The sequence below is a fragment of the Linepithema humile genome, chromosome 6 (assembly GCF_040581485.1).
Source record: "Linepithema humile isolate Giens D197 chromosome 6, Lhum_UNIL_v1.0, whole genome shotgun sequence".
In the NCBI taxonomy this organism is placed as follows: Eukaryota; Metazoa; Arthropoda; class Insecta; order Hymenoptera; family Formicidae; genus Linepithema; species Linepithema humile.
This window is the reverse complement of record NC_090133.1, coordinates 20,023,489-20,041,279: the sequence shown is the minus strand read 5'-3', so window position 1 is coordinate 20,041,279 and position 17,791 is coordinate 20,023,489. Positions and strand designations below refer to the sequence as shown.

Below are 17,791 nucleotides of genomic sequence, written 5' to 3'. Positions count from 1 at the left end.
CGCTGGAATTGCATAGATAACCGAGGGCGGACACAAATCTTTCCTTGGAACCAACTCGAACGAACGAAATCGCTTCGAAAGCGAAAAGAGAATTGCGAAAATCGTAATTCAAGGAATTTAGGAACTTTATACGAAATCGAAATGTCTCTCGCGGCAGTCTTTATTTAAAATTACGGAGCACGTTTAATAAAACGCGATAAGTGAAAGTTGATTCATCAATGTCCACTGATTACATGACGAAGTAAATTTTTGTACTAAATTACACCGATTTATAATAAGCGCCTGCAGTGAGATTCTCGTTCTGAAAACCTCCCAGAGCTGATGGTCAATCAGGCATTTAACGAACGGCAGTTGCGAACGACCCATTTCCGCTTTTTCCACTTTTACTCCATCCTTTCGGCAGAGAATGAAACTGTGCCAAAACGCCAATGTGTGGCTTTTACGAAGTACCTGCTCGGACGATTTCAAGTAGTTCCGGTTTGCGACGGCGAGAGATGTGCTGTATGCGCAAATATACTTCCGCATATGTACACGTGAGCAAGTTCGGTCTGTCTGGCTGCTGCTATACGTGTGTGTATGTGTGTGTTTACATGCACCGGTAACGATTTATGTGCATCTCGAGCGGAGCGCTCGCATTGATCGCGCAACGATGCACCCGGGACACGCGTAATAACGAGTCGCTCCTGCAGCGAGTCGCGACTCCATAAAAGAGTACGAGATTGTAGTTGATAAAAAAAAAAATATTTTGAATACACACGCGCCAGAATTACGGGGAATAGTGGCGGAGTTTGGGAGTTTAAATTGAAAAGGGATTCAAATTATCAGCACTTTTTCATTGCGCGTCCGCATATTTTCTCTTTTTCCGGAATTACGAATTCGATGAATATGACGCGCATTCCGATAATTATTTATTTTTCACACTCACACACGTTGGTGTGTTTTTCACACACGAGGTATTGGAAGCTGCATTAATTTTTTTTTTATATTGACTTCATATTAACGCGCAATCTCACAATGATGAAATTAAATTTCTTCGCATTCGCTCAATCTTCCCCTTTCACTTTATAATCATTTTCACGTCCATCGATTTAACCAGGCCTCATCCGCCATCGCGGGTAAGTATTTACAGATCGATTAAAATGTCAGGCGGGCATAAGTATTCTTCGTGAACGTCGTGAAAAATGGTTTCCTGTCACGAGAGTGCCGTGTATATAACGACAAGGGACGATACCAACTCTGATAAATCATTGTAAATTCATTTTTTTTTTCTTATACTCTTCCGTATTCCACCCTCTGCTATTCTACCCTAAAGCTGCGTCTTGCGGAGGCTCGTCTGCCGCCCTGTTTCGACCTGTCTCGGATAGAGCTCGCGATATTTATTGCCCGATCGAGTCGCGCGCTGCTAAACAATGAAGTCTCATATCCACTTAATCATAATTTATACAAAATTACCTCCCATCTGTTTCCGCGGTAATTGAAGACAAGATGCATTTCCTTTTTACAGTTATATTATTATTAATAATACGCGTTTCAATATTCCAGACGCTATTATGTAACATTAGTAGTACTGACTAGACGTATCGAAATTATATTTCCGATCGTTATTATTGTAACATCTGGTAAAAACAACTAATTTTGGAAAGCATCTATAGTTAATTGAAAGACAAGTGGAAAGAATCTTCACACCGTCTTGCTGCGCTATTATCAGACGTCCTCTGCTTTTAAATATACCACGTACGATCCGAAAATGAAATCGCGATAACAAAGCGCGACGAGCGAATCAAATCCCTTAATCGTCGCACGCCCCGCGACCCGAGGTTGGCATGCTGACCGCTTCCATATCCGGTTGCGCGGTTCGACGCGCTGGAAGCTATTCCGGGAAAAACGGTCTCGATCGCTACTTTCGCGCCGGTACAACAGGAGAGAGAGAGCGGCGGTCCTTATCGGAAAAACGTGCTTATCGTGGTTGTATATCGCGCCGGATACCTCCGTGTACTGCATAAAACTTTCGCGTCTCGCTCCGCGCTCTGCGAATTTCCACGACGCGGAACGATCCTGGGGATTCTATTTCTACGACCTGCCTCCCTCCTCCTTCCTTTTCCCCTCCCGCTTTGACTTTCGACATTGTTACGTACATTATCGCAACTTCCCTCTCGCGGTTCCGTCCGTTGGCACGTCGACATCCATAAAGCGCGCCCCCGCGACACCGGGCACGTCAAATTTACCGCCTTATTTCTGGCGATACGTCGTTCGTAGAGAAAAGAGACGCGTCCTTTATACACCGAGCTTCTCGCCGTATAACTCAATTCTGTATCGATATATTCGTAGAATGCATTCTGCAAAGGTAGATACATTCCTCTCCGCCGTGAACTCGGCGTCGATTTCGCGCGGATAGCTTTATTTATTTCAGTTTATTCTAAACTCGACAATATGGCCCGTAAAACACGTTTATATACTGATTTTGTTTTTCGAACCTTTATTTATCCTTCTGTAAGTGTGTTTATAGAAATTAATAGTTGATATATGAGATATCGCATTGATCAATACACGTAATTTGTTTTTATTGGTAGAAGTTTTCACGCCATCGGTGCAATAGTTGTTGTTTTTTTCCGTAATTTCGTTTGCGATCGACCCATACATTTCCCAACCGTTCGAAAGTGTATATCAGCGTTTTAACACACTTGCTGAAGACCGAAATACCCTTTCAGCCTATTAATCATTTGTCACTGTCGAAACGCGCGCGACTTCGACCCCCGCGGTCGATCGATTATTCCGACATGATGAATAAACCAAATTTTGGCCGAACGAGTGTTACATCCCGGTGCTGACGACACTCGAATTAATGACTTCGATCAACGCGACGGCTGCATACCTGCAGCGTAGACGCAATCCATTGTGGATCTTCCAATGCGAACATCGTCGACACTTTAGCACGTAAACGTGACGTTTTATGTTCCGGATGCTGTCTTTCCATCTTCTTCTTTCTTTCGTTCGATTGCTGCGTTCTCGTCCACTTTTATGGTTACGCAGCTTCCTCGGAATTGGTTCTTTCGAACAGGCTGCACCTCTCGATCTTTATTCTCGCGGCGTAGATCGGCGTAGCTCGGCAATTCCGTCATTTCGCCGGCGATTGTAATACCGGGTGATTCGTCATACGCGACTAGAACGTTGTCCGACGGACGACGAATCGTCCGCGACGCTTGCGAATTTACAGCTCGTAACCCGATAACCGCGTTGTAAAATATTTCAGGGAAGTTCGATTGCGATCTGAAACGCGAAAGATATTTGAACGGAGGAGAAAATAGGACAATTTTTTATCTTTTGCACAGTTTTACGCCACACACGTTCGATTTATTTTAGTGAGATATTATACATTACGCTATAAAAACGCCTCGATTTAATAACCGGAAGCTCGGAAAACGATTGACCTTTGCTGGTCCGCGGAAATATTTGCCCGGAAGCGAGTCGTTCCGGCGAGAAGTATCTTTCGGGAGATGCGAGTCGATTAGATGTCAAAAGCAGTGGAAAGAATTTTACCGTGCGAACTGTATAATATTGAACTTTGCGAAGTACGTTGGTATCTCAGAAAATATGGGAGTCAGTGACTTAGACGGAAAATCCTTTAACAATGTCGGACTCCATTTTTCCTCGAGAAAAATTCGAATTCAAAACTTTGTATTTCAAAATTATTTAGTTATACAAAATTTTTTAATAATAGATTTTCGATAAAAATATTTATTAATTTTTATGAATCAAAACGTATTGTTTTTGCAAGATGTGTAGATGATATATTTTTGCTGAAAACCAATATTGTTTTTCAACTTAAAACTTTATTTAATTAAAATCAATTTCATGTTAAATATTACTATGTTATCATTATTGAAGTTTATTTACTGATATTTATTACTAATGTTAATATTTAAATAAAATTTATACAAATGTGGAGCATGCTGTGCTCTTTATGCAAACCAGAAGGAAAAGAAGCTTTTCATCTAGCAATCTCGCGATTTCCGGCCGACCATTACGTTATGGTCCGAGGTAAAAGGTTGCTCTCTCTCTCTTTCGCTGTCTGCTCGCTGCTAAAGGAGAGCCGTTAAGGGCTCTTCGCTTATCAAGCGAACATTCCGCGAGAAAAGAAAAGATCACGTGCGCACGATCTAATAACGAGCTTTTAAAGTACATACACACAGACACACTTACGCCGATGTGAGTGCCTGATGCAATGCTGGCTGTAGTTCGGTTCGACACTTCGCCGGTTGATGATCGGTTCAGCTCGGTGCACCCGATCAAAGCTCGTTTTTATGAGGCCCGGCGCAAGCCGTCCCCCGATTGATTAAAAAAAGAAGAGAAATGACAGGGAAAACAGGCCGGGCAAGACAGGCTTAACGAAAAAACGAGTCATGAATTACTCGCGTCTGTAAATAGTGGACGGGGTTGCGAGGGCGGGAATGCACGGCCTCTCCAGTATCGTGCCTATGCAAGTGCATATGAACCCGGGTAAACACGATCCGCACATAAACAGGCGACGCATATAACTTCGCCAAAGAGCGACGCGGCGCGGCGCGGTTTTGCTCCCAGTTTTGCTTTATTTTCGTTTTTTTTCCTGTTCTTTTTTTTCCCTTTCACTGTGTCATTTTTTTTTGTTCCCGCGTCCGATACCGCAGCGGGGCCACCGCCTTGTTCATTTCCAGCGAGTCGTTCCATTGATCAACAGCGTGCATTTGATAGTGTGCGCGTGTATTTCAGAATTATTATGTCTTCTTTTTTCAGCCTGTAAATTCTTTCATCAATTTGTAATTGACTTTTTCTTAGCGACAATTTTATTTTATTTTTTGTCCTGGTGTAGGTGTTAACTTTTTCCTTTTTTCAGCCAAACTCGTCAATGTTAAATAATTTTATACAGTTAACTGACGTAGTTTTAAAAGTAGATCTAATAACGTATGTTTCTATATTTGCCCACTTTGAACAATCTACTCGCGCTTTTCACAATTGTAGACGTTTGCAGGAAATGCAATTTGTGATTGAAATAGTTCATTTATAAACTACCTCTCTTCGTCAGAATGTTCCGATTATAACTACTTGAATATGTACGCGTGTTTGGAATGTTTCGGCGAACCGCGGAAAATCATTCCGATCATTTCTAGAGGAAAAGACCAGAACGCACGAGAACGCGTACTGTATTTATTAGAATACTACGCACGGTCGAATGCGGTTTTAACTTCCGTAGCTGAACTTCGAGTTATGCGGCGCGGCCGCCCGTAATTTACTCGACATTTCCGCTGATATAACTATGATATACGTTGATTAGAATTTATACGAACGCGGACAAATAATAATCAAACTTCATCATGCTCGTACCACTCGAACACGAGCGCGCGAGAGCGTTAATTTAGCGCCGTGCGTTTATAATTGCGTCTAATTAAATGGCGGTGTAAGGCAAGATACCATCGATGCCACGGTCAAGTCGAAAATTCACCAGACGTACTAATTGGTAAACGATGTCTATCTTGTAACGGCAGCGGAGATACTCATAAGCACAAACAAGTCCGCGGCTACCTCTGACCCACAGTAAACAATAAAATCGATCGTCAAAAGTGTGTTCCTAAATATTGAATCTCTCCATGTGTATATTTATTTTTATCTTCGTACACACACGTTTTAATATTTACAATATTTAGTAAGCTTTATAGAAATATATTGTAAACTGATTGACAATCGTTTAGTTATTTTAAAAAATACACGAAATATATCTTTCGAAGATATAAAATAGCGACGGAAAGATAAAGCATAAATATGGAAAAAAGTTTGAGACTTGTACGAAACATTTTTTTATATGTATCGGGAGGCTTTCGACGGCATTAATGTTAATTGATAATATTCGGGTAGAGGGATCCATCTCAATGTTATGTTAAAGGGAGAAAGATGAACACACTCCGAGGGGCTCCACCCTCGACATGAAGTAAACAAGCGTGTCTCTTGCTGTCGGTGGAGATCGACTTGGAACAAGTTCGACGTTTCGCCGGCCAATCGGCCGGAAAATTGCTCGTTGACCGGGGTCCTACCAACCGGAAGTGCAGAGCCTTCGCGCTCGAATCGTCGCACAAGACGGTGGAAAATTATCGTGTATACGTGCTGCCAAATCGACGTTCGAGCTGTGGCCGATAGCACATTCACCAAGCTGAAAGACATACTTAACCGCGGAATCCGCTCGACCACTCTCTACGATCGCTCAAAGAGAGATCGAAGTTGAGAAATTATAGAAAAAAAATGTGTCCAAACATATCCGAGACATCAAGAGAAATATCAGATTATAGAAATCGTATCTCTTCAATAATTTTCAATATTTGTCCCACTTAAATGCCTTTCGTAACGATTAAAATTACATTATAAATTAAAATATATTTGTTATGAATTATAAAATAATAATATCGCCATTTTCTTTAGAAAATTGATTGACCGAAATTCTACAATTTTCATTTCAATTGCATATAATTATCGATTCTTCGAGATATCTGCTAAGGAAATAGCAACTTTAAGTTAATCACAGATCTGCAGCCGAAAGGTGTCGAAATAGCATTGGAAAGCTCGTATATCTCAGTAATCAAGCTTCAGATTGAACTGCCGTTAAAATAAAGTTCGAAATTCGCTGAGAAGTGGGTTTTATTCCTTATTTACACTTTCCAAGTTTACTTCACCTCTAATTTTCAATCGCCTGTAATTCAAAAACTATCGAGCACTGTACTTTAAAGGCGCTATTTTTCTTGGCCCGCGTTTCAATGTCTACGGTTGAGAAAAAGTTTGATAGTTCTTAAGCACTTTGCGCGCGCGCATACAAGAATCGACGATTATTAATTCTTTTCTCTGCGCGACTTGCGGAAAATTTTAATTACTCCCGTGCATAATTTTGCGCGCGTGCAAAAATTCATAAAGTACATCTGACAAATAATTACATTCACCGATCTCCGTACATATTTTTCGGATTTTTAATTATTATTTTTAAGCTTAATTTTATTAATGCGCATTAAAAATTTAGGATAGTACACTGTATGTTTTTAAAACAGTTCTCTCTCTCTCTTAGCGCATAGCGGCGGTGAGTCTGAAATATAGTCGAGTAGTTAAATCACAGCAAACTGTGCATGGTATTCTTCGCGCTGAGCCGCGAACACGTCGCACTGCATCTCTGAGTGTACGAAGTGGCGGCTGAAACTAATTGTAAGTAGTAAAATAAATCTCCGCCAGTGTGGGAGGAATGGGTAGGATAGCAAACGAGGACATTCAAAGGAATAGCGGCCGCAAACAAACTGAACAGGAACATACACGTGCTATAGTAATGCTGCTGCAGGAATTATTTTGTTGAAAATCGGAAGCATTACGTCGTTAAAGGTTAAATCACGTTCCCGCAATAAGGACCAGACGGACGGAATCATTTTTGGAGATGTGCTAAAAGTACAAAGTCTCTCTATATTCCGTATATCCCGTCGCACTTCAAAAATTATTTTCGTTTCTGTTAAAATTGGTTTGTGTCTGGCGTTATCGACAAGTGGGTCACGTCTGTCTGCAAATAACCAAATCCAGCACAAACGCCAATCTTAATTTACCGCTAAACAGATCGTCTATTGCAAACACCTGCGGCGTACAAATCTATAATATCCTGTCACGGAATACTGAGCTTTGCTTTGTTGCAGCAGCTTTGCCGAATTTGAAGCTCGTGCATTTGTGATTCGATCAACATGCACGGTGAAATGATTTTCTTCTTATCGCATCATCTCTATTTTCACTTAATTAAGGCAGAAATAGACTTCGAAGTAAGCGCGCTGTGAGCACCGTATGAACATAAATAAAAATAAAAAATCACTGGAATTGCAAAATATTCTGTAGATGGATGTAACGCTTTCGCTCAGCTCTTATCGGTTCGCGCATTTTCCAATAAATAGATATATGACTGTTCTGTCACGCGGATGAAGCTTCGTCAATACTCGGCGCTACGTGTACGCACAACATTTTCATCTGAAAATGACATCAAGTAGATACTTCCTCGCCGGAATATACAGTGCTGCGATATCCCACTCGCGTTTTACTGTTCCCGACGCGGTGAAACTGTATTATTCAAGTGGCCGTTTGTTGAAATAACGCTACCGCTGTTGAAACTGTTGGAGAACACCCGCCTCCTTACTCGTGTTCGGTATTTTTGTTTTTAAGTGAGTTATTTATAAGCGCATCACACTATACACATGTGAAATCGTGTTAAAGTTTTCAAAGGAAATTAGGACGGATGTGCTTTTGTCATTAGTTTAATTTTCAGACACACTCAAGAACTGCATTTAGCCCTTTTCAACGGGGAGATGATTAGTTTCCGTAAAAGAATAACATTCGCGTCCGCGGAAGCGGGAGTGTAGCCGCGTTCCCTTGAATTTTCGACACTGCGAGCTCCGCGCGGCAGACACGCGATATCGCTCTCCGCACGCTCGAGAGAGCGCCGCGACGCTGATGCGCTTTCATCACGGCGATACTCAGCGGACGGAATGAAATCGAAGAAGAAGCGGAGGAAGAAAAGACGGAGGGAGGAAGACGGAAAAGTGGCGTAACGGCCGGTGCTCGCGCTCATAGGTGGTCCCTATAGTGGTCGAGCGTACCTTCCACTCCGCGGCATCGACCCTAGACATCATTTTCCCGACGCTCGACGATCTTTGAAACTCCGCTGACGAGAGCGACCTACATCCCGCGGAATCGTCTCAGACGGACGAGAACCTTCTTTACCGCCTCGGGAGAGGCGAGTGTGAAATTGGTCGGATGAGCGCGCCGCACCGAGTGAATGGTCTAACGAGCAAATATAAATTAGATTGAAAAGTCGACTATGAAAAATGTCTCTCTCTCTCTCTCTCTTTCTTTCTCGATTTGGGACACTGTAATAAAAGGCGGCCGGTGGTAATGGCGCGCCGCGGCCATTGACACGTCGGGCACGGAAACGGTTTAAATCAATGTCATCCGGCCTCGATATATCGTTGTCGATGGTAGAACGGATCGTATGTCAAAGGGATGTTTCGTTTCGGATAAATATTGTAGACGTGTTTTTAACCGACAACACACGGCGAATGTAATTATGTGCGCGGCAGTGCGGCTACATCCAGACACTCGAAAGAGCATATATTGTACGCATTCAATTACGCATTCAATTACGTATTCAATTAATAATAATATTCTAATAACAAGAATAATAACGTTTCCTCAGGCTTGAACATCCATATTCGACCGTCGTTATTTGCATATAATTTGCGATATGCAACAGTAATTTCCTCGGATTACCAACGTATCGGCGACCCGGTGAAAATTTTAATTAATATCACGCTGGTTGCCGATAAAGTGCGAAAGAACCTTCGGCAAGGAAAACAGAGAATTCAGTTGTGCGCCAAGAGAGATAGAGAGAAAGGAGGAAGCGTGAGGTGGAAGCTGGGCGGTGGAGAGAGAGATCGTAGACGCACACGATCTCGTAAGAAGACGACGCCACTGCACGCTGGGGAACGATAACGGCGGTCGGGCGCTCCCGGATGCATGCCAGAAACCAAATGTAAACGGCTGCTGCGCAACTTAATTAATTAAGTTGCCGCTCTTTACGTTATCGCGCCGCCGCCGATACATTATCGTATCGGTTCGACTACGCTTCCCTGGCGAAAATTTCCGGAAACGTCTTGCCTGTCTTAAATAAAATTTTTACCGAAGGGAGACAAACTCGTCGAGGAATATTGTTATTATCGACATTCTCCACATACCCGACGACATTATTAGTTTTATAATTGACGCAGGTATAAAAAGCGCACAGTCGATAATCGCTAAAACTCGCCTTTTTCTTCAAGAATGGGAAGTTTCGATGGAAGCCTTCGAAAGTGCAATTACTCCGGAAGCTATTTTGTCCTAAAGGCGACGCAATAATGCGGATCCTTTGATTATTACCGGGTTTTCACGTTAAGAGACAACGCGGCGATGCATATTGCATTACATGCTGTTGTGTGCACAGGCGCCTTCTCGGGCGTGTCTCTCGGGAACACGATAGACAATTTCGAAACTTTGGCTATTATGTGTTTTTTTATTCATAACGAGCGCGACGCAGCCATAAATATCGTCGCTCTTCGAAGGTGATATTTATCGTCGTAACCGTTTAATTTACATTTGCCGAGTGATCGCGAAATTGCCTCTTCCGACCCAATTGCGATGCAATTGGTCACTTGCTACTTTACCCTTCCGTTTTAATTCGAAGGCGACAGCTGCAACGACGAATCTATGCTTTTTTAGTGCGTTATTGTCGTTTCCTTCGGCAAACATTTTCGATCGTTCGGTTGACTGCGCGCATCTCGAATACCCCGATATCGATCACCGCCCGAGTCAACCCGAGTACGATTTTTTATTTATTCAACTACTGGCGATGGAGTATCGTTAATTGTCGATATTGGATCAAGATATTGTATTATTTTCTATTTGCATGTACGCGCGGTGCATGTGTACGATTTTGAATATCTCTTGAATTCTTTCAGTGAAACAAGCATTTTGAAGAATTTTATTTTTTCTGGCAAATACGATTAAAGATACAAATTTCTTTCCTCGTGCTTGATATTTTAAAGATGTATGTGTCTTGTGAAAATAATAGGATAAAATGTGTCCCTTTTCTAATTCTTTTTTCGCTAATTCATTCGCTGATATCCCATTCGCGATGCTTTTTATTCCGACCACAGTCCGAAGTCGCACCGCGCGCGGGCTGTTTAACGCCCTATCTTTCGGTATATATGTTTTTACACGCACGACACGAATATATATCGACCAGAGTAGCTCACGGTCGACGGATCATAGCATATCATGATTCCCCCGGAACACTGACATCGATCAATCATATCGCAGACGAGTGTCGGCCTCTACGAAAATCCCCCCTGACGTTCGTCATGTTTTATTACAATGCTTTTATACGCCCGAATGTGCACACAGCTCGGGATATTTTCCGAAAAAAAAGAGCACTCACTCGCGCGCGCACCCTCACCTGTACAAATCATGGTCTGCGGCAAATAATGAAATTTCGGCTCCGCAAGCTCGTACTTTCCGTTGGAGAGAAAAAAGTTACGTAATGTTCTAAAAAACCCCGACTAAATATTTCAAAAAGATTGCAATATTCTTGCCAATTCTTCTATAATGTATCTATATTTTTTTATCGATTCTGAAATAGCGTGTTTTAAAACCTTTAACACACTGGCCTGATTCCGACCGCGACGGCTTGCTGAAAATTAATACCAACATGTATATTTAAAAAAGAAAAACGTTATTTCAATAACCTACTCCGAGAGTAGATTTATACATCCCGCATATTTGAACAGTCACACTTGGAGCAGTTTTAACGAGCGTAAAAATCGTTAACGCGACAACAGAGAAATGTCGCGAGTAAAATATCGCGGTTAGAATTTTACGGTTATATGCTTTATTTATGATTCGTTAACCAAGAGATGGTTCGTAAAAGCCATAGTCGCCATCTTAAGCCATGAGTGAAAGCTAAAGATCTCCGTAACTTATTGCTGACAAATTCGCTTAAATTTTCAGAATGTTTCTCGAAAACTAAAATTCATGCAGTGTGGAATTCAAGTGTATTTCTCTTTAATAATTACGCGACAAACTTATTCGCACAAAACTTATATTTCCTTAAACAAACAGCTGACTCCTTTTTGCATCACTCCGCGGTTCATAATACCAGGACAAGCGCAATTAAATGAAGTCAGCAAAAAATTCGTCCGCAACGCCGCTCGCGAAATCCCCGGCCGCGATCGCGGAAACTAGTTTCGTAAGGGGCGCGAGCTATCGAGAAGTAATATAAACTTTATATCCCTCTTCCACGGGCGGAGAACTCGTAAGACAAATATATGTCGAGATCGTCGTTTCCGGTTCGCGCGACGACGGCTTACGACGGGGTGCTCCACGGGGCTACAATGTAAACATATATCGCGAAGACGTACACAGATATGAACTTATACGCGGTGTGTCTATACGCGCGTACACGGCGCGACGTATATACATACATGTATGTATACATGGGCGCGTAGACTCGCCGAGTATTCAGAATCCGCCGTAAAGACAGACGGCCGTCGTAAAAGAATTGTGTTAAATTTAATGTTCGACTGTTAAGAAACGTCCCGATAAAGTAAAATCTTAATCCCTCGCCATCCCCACGGAAGAGGATTTAGGATCCCCTTCCTCTTCGTCCCGCTGCTATTCCGAGTAGAAAGGGCTCGTCGCTCTCTTCTCGAGATCAGCCTCACGGTCGACCGGACCGACTATTAAGCGTATCTCACGTGCTTAATCCTTTCAGACCCAAATTTTTATTTGTCCGCGGGAGACCTTATTTTTACAGCCTGCGAGGGGATGAACTAAACGATGTTATTCGCAACAAAGTATTTTCCCCTACGAACAAACTTTTTGTAATTCTACCGAGAACCCAGCAGATTAATCTAAAATAATCCCGGAATTAAGAAATTTATTTCGTCACGCTGGATATTAAAGTCCAGGCAATTTTTCAGCTATTCAAAATTCAATATTTCCGATTTATCACGCCACTTAACATCTCTTTATGCGTTCCTTTTCAGCAAGAACGGATACGTGTGCGTGATGTTCCACAGGAGGGACGAGCACGTAATAGAGATGCAGCTGTCGGAATGGGGCCAGCAGCCTGACGACGTATGCAACGCGAGCACGTTCAATTCGCACACGATACCGTACACGACGTTCATCAGTAAGTAAATTTCTGATCTCCTAATCGAATTACGCATTGTGTCGTCGCAATATCGCGTCGACGGTAGCAAAGTAACTAATTGAGCTTTAATGCGAGACGTCAACTTTCCGTGCCGAGCGGGCGTAATATACGCAAATTTGATTACGGCTTAACAGTGCTCAGTTGACAGATCGCGTTATATATGTTTGTTACTACAGTTTCAATTAACGCAGTTAAATGCGCGCGCGCGCCGCACCCGCTCCCGTAAATGCATCCCGGCATTTTTGCTTTGTCGCTATTACAGTCGTAATTAATCGGGCAAATTAAATTGCCGATATCGCGATAAGGCGCCGCTCGCAAATAAACTTGCAGCTTTCTTCGGAAGTTGTCAAAGGGTTGTCTCTCGCTAAAGCGAATTAAGCTACATTGCCGCTCGATTAATATTCGCGGCTTCCTAATTTCGCCGACGCGAAATAATATGCGTTGTTCAAGTATTTCGGAGACTCGCGAAAGTTCCTTTTCCGATTCACGGGAGATTCATTATCGCGCGAGGGTGTAACGCGATCGTGAAATAGTATGCTCATTTCTTTCTCGCCGCAAGCCAAGATTAAGTAGATTGGGGCGCTGGAAATTCGGTCGTGCCGGTCGCTGCGGCCGGAAACCGGAATCAGAAAACGAACGGTTCGCGCGAGGGTTGATTTCCGGTCGGCTCGCGTCCCGACCTCCCGGCACTTCAGCGCCAATTCGACCCCGATGGAACCCTCCGTTTTTCTTCCGATTCATTGCCCGCGTCCCCTGGTTTGTCTCGATCTTATCGAGTTACTGCGACAGGAGATAAGCGAATCGAGAGGAAGAGATTTGCGCATAAAACGGAGAGCGAGGACTCGATATACCTTTCTACGACACGAACTTTTTACCGTTCCTTAAATTCTTTTAACTATTTGATTTTTATCGTGTACACATTTTTGTTGCATATAAAAGCGTCGTCAGTTTTACGTTCACGCGCATTTATACGCGCCTTCTGATATTCGGAATTATGCCATTAACTAAAATACATTGTATTACTCGCAAACATATATCGTAGTTCTCGTAAACTCTGCTGACTCACAGAGCGCACGATACTCTACTCGGAGTTTCGTATAAAACGTGATTCGCGGTCTAACGAAAGAGCGCCTTGTTTAGCTTCTAAAGCCAATTTCGAACATCGATCTGGCGACGTCGGGATGAACTACGCTCTCTCGGACTCTAATGCACATACTCGAGCTCGTGATTCGTCCCGACCTTTATAAAGTTTCCCCGAATCCTGACAAATGCATTATCTACGTGCATGTTTACACATGTATTTATTTACACAAAATGTTGTGGATTCTTAAATCAATTTGTCGATTGGCGAGTAGTTTGTTCCAACAATGTTTATGCACCTGTTCTGTTAACGATTTTTTCCGCTAACGCGTTGGAAAAAAAAACAAACTTTTCTGTGTTTGATACAAAATACTACATCGGCGCCACGTGATACACCATTAAAACGTATCATACGATTTATCGACAAAAATCGTGCGTGCTGGAACCATTGTTTCGACGCAATAACATATTTACTTCGGCATTACTGACATCAGAGAAATACCTGAGAGCGATCCAGCGTTTTTCATATGTTGTTTACTGCTCTCTATTCAAGATTATTATTCAATATACACGCTATTGTAAGTTATGGATTTGATATGTTCGCTAACGATTATTTCATATTCTTATATAACGTTCCGAAAGGATTAATTTTGTTTTTACGATGCTCTTATTTGCACTCTGAAAGATACAGTTGCTAATGTTAAATTCGTCAAACATTTTGCTTAAAATTAAACGAGAAATAAAATTATTTATTTTTGTTTTTGAAGCTTGCTTTTCGTGAAATCAAATAGATTTTCAATGTTGTAGCTCACAAATAATTGATACTTCAGCCTTAATCTTACTGTTAAGGGTGAATCTACCGCAAATCGGCTCAAGAGTCTGTACATGAAGGGTGTACCTTAAACCAGTACTATGTACTTTGCGACGGAAGTACCTATGTACTCGCGAAAAGCGCGAGCGCGTGCATAGTCGCGGCGAGAAGTTTACAAATGACGGAGTTTAACAATCAATTCGCAAGGTGCAGCTTTACGAGCACATAAAGGATCATATGCCGGATCCGTCGTAAAGTCTCTCCCGCGTCGGCTTGCCTTTCAGTTTCTCCTTAGCTGATTCCAGTAACGTTGACGAAGAGCGGAGTCGTTTCGCCGCGCCGCTGGCGCAGAATTTATCGCGCCGCCATTCGCACTCGTCTTCTCTTTTGTGTGTCGTATCCACTCTCGGTGTGGATACACGCGCGTGTTACTTGCGTTACCAACGAGAATCGTTCAAAATTGTATACCATGTAAAGCAGCGTTTCCCAACTCTCTTCAGTACATAACAAGACCGCGATGCCAATGTTATCTTTGCTCCCTCGTTTTACTAATTTCTACACATTTTTATTTCTTCTTTTCGTTTCAGGATTAATTTTAAATGGAGTGCCTTTCTCACAAGTTTTTTTAACATTTAAAACTTGTCGCGAATTGAGAAACACTGCTGTTAAAGTAAGCAGGTAGTTCGTTCTCGAGGCTTTTAGTCCCGACCGCGCGGCTGAAGTAGCAAATATAAAACCGCGATAAAGAGGCAAATATAAAAGCATGATTCTTTCACGTCGAACTTCTTGAATGGATCGCCTCAAGAGAACAGTTCCGATGTCGAACACGATGAACAACGGGCTCTCACCCTTGACGCGGATCGTGTTGCGCTAATTTCCTCCAGGAGCAAAGTAAAACGCGTTTACCTTAGCGTGCGGAACACGTTGACTGCGTGTCGATCGCATATCAAATTGCTCGGCTAAAAGTTACACTGCAATGTAAGCACGATCTTCCGTCGCTTGTCGCCGACAAATCGCATAAAAGTTAATGGCTTGTTCTTTGCATCGTATGAAAATTTATGGATGCATTACTTGTATCTCGCCAATTTCGGTTTTTTTTTTTTTCTGGAAATTGATTCTGAATTAGATACTTGAGAATTCGATGACAATAAAACACAAATGAATAATGTGAATATTTTTCAGCGTCCGATCCGATGCCGATCCGGCAGTGCCCCAATCTCGGCCGCTACGAAATCGTATCGTTTCGTCCGCCGAATGCCGAGAGCATCGAGAACATATTGACCGTGGACAGCGAGAACATTATTAACGCCGAGCTGAACGCCATAAGGATACCTACCACGCCATTCCCGCCGAGCCAATGCCACCACAACAGTGTACGTAGAATGGACATCGGCTGCAGGATACCCTATCGCATGGAATTTGCCCTGTCCTGCAGCGATGAGGCGTTATCCGGTAAGGATCATCTCACCTACCATTTTCTTGCGCTTCGAGAAAATTATCTTACAGTCGTCGCTTTATCTGATTTGTAAAGTATTTTTTCGCGATTGTATATAATTATGCACCGCGCTTGAAGTGAAAAGTAAAGTTCTATTATTTTTATGTGTGTTTCTTCATCACGCATTATTATATATTTTTGCATTTCGAATTCAACGAAATCCTTTAATTCTCCACCACAGACGTGAAAATCATAAAATAGTAGCACTCTGCTGTAGCTAAAGAGAAGTAGCTGAAAAGCATTCTCTCCTATTTCAGAATTACTCCATTACCGCAGTCTTCTCGGGAATTTGACTCAAGTGCATTTAGGTGTAGCGTAGGCACGCCGCGTTTTCAGCTTGTTTCTCAGCGCGACAGCCTTCCATCTTGCATTTTACGCGCGGCTATTCTTTCCGATCTCCCGATTTCACCGGCCGATCGACAGGAGTTGAGCGGAGAGTTGCCTGATAAGCGGCAGGGATGATTTTGACGAACGACGAGTTTCGAAAGCGCTCGGAAACTTGGACGGATTCTCGACGTGTGACGTGGGTCGGGATGGTTAACAGACGTCGTCGTTGTCGTCTCTAGATCTTCCATGTTAAGTTTTCTTATCCGAGCTTCGAGAGCTATAATGGATTTTTATAAAAAAAAAAAAAAAAAATTCGCGGGCAAGAGCGAGCTTCCGGGGACACCGACATTCGACGACGCGACAGTTCGAAAGACTTGACGGACGGCGATCATCGCCGTTGTCTTCGACGGTGTACTCTCTTCGGGGTAGCTTCGCGCTTCAGCAGAATGTTTGAGCCAGAGACGTTGAAGAGATAGCGAAGACTCGACATGGGAGGACCGGAGCACGTCCGCCAGGAACATCTTATCGGATTACCCGCACCTCCCTCCCTCTTGTCCCGTCCCGTCCCACAGTTCGCGCAAAGTTATCACAAGTGGTGATAGTTAGTTTGTGGAAAGGCGTCACGGTCGCCGGGATATAGTGCTTGCTTACGCCTGCGCTAACTTCGTGCACTTCGTTTGACTCCATACATAAAAATTGACGCGACGTCCTGTGCTCTTTCGCCGCGCACTTTGTCGCAGATTGGTGGCCGCCCGCTGATTCGCTCGGTCATTTGGATTTGCAACTTTCATGAGACTTCGCGCTTTTATTTCATTTATTAAATTTAATATATTATTAAAAACGACTCGGTTAATAATAATAAATTATTAATTATAATTATTAATAAATTATATGCGAGAGCTATTATTGTAAGGATTCATTGATTTTGATTCATAAATAATTACTCAGGATATGGATGATCCTGTTTTAGCATTGCTATATATTAACGTCCGTGTAAGCTGCTCATATTAGTCAGTATTAGTTCGACAACAACAACAATAACGACAAAGTAATTTGAAAATAATTTAGAGCGATTTTCGGATTAACTGGATTTCCGGAAAGATAGAATGCGGATTATATCCCCCGCTGAAGTGATACGGACGCGTAGCGCGCGCGATGGTGTCTCTCTGTAATCCGCGAGGACGTTCGTACGTTACAGAGCGGTTGTGAAGAGCGTTTCGTAGCCGGGAATTATTTTAGCGGCGCGCGAGTTACGCGGGACATGTTGACACAACCGAGGATTTAGGCACTCGAGCCCGAT

General features: G+C 42.7%; 1 protein-coding gene across 5 annotated transcripts in view; it reads left to right on the top strand.

The window, feature by feature from the left end:
* The window catches only part of LOC105678911 (uncharacterized), a 264,119-nt gene that overhangs the window by 238,289 nt on the left and 8,039 nt on the right, over window positions 1–17,791 (top strand). For all 5 annotated transcript variants that reach the window (XM_067358228.1, XM_067358226.1, XM_067358227.1 and 2 more), the window contains 2 exons: window positions 12,612–12,757; window positions 15,852–16,121. In XM_067358228.1, coding sequence (XP_067214329.1) covers window positions 12,612–12,757; window positions 15,852–16,121 — 416 coding nt within the window. The remainder of the gene's footprint in view (window positions 1–12,611; window positions 12,758–15,851; window positions 16,122–17,791) is intronic.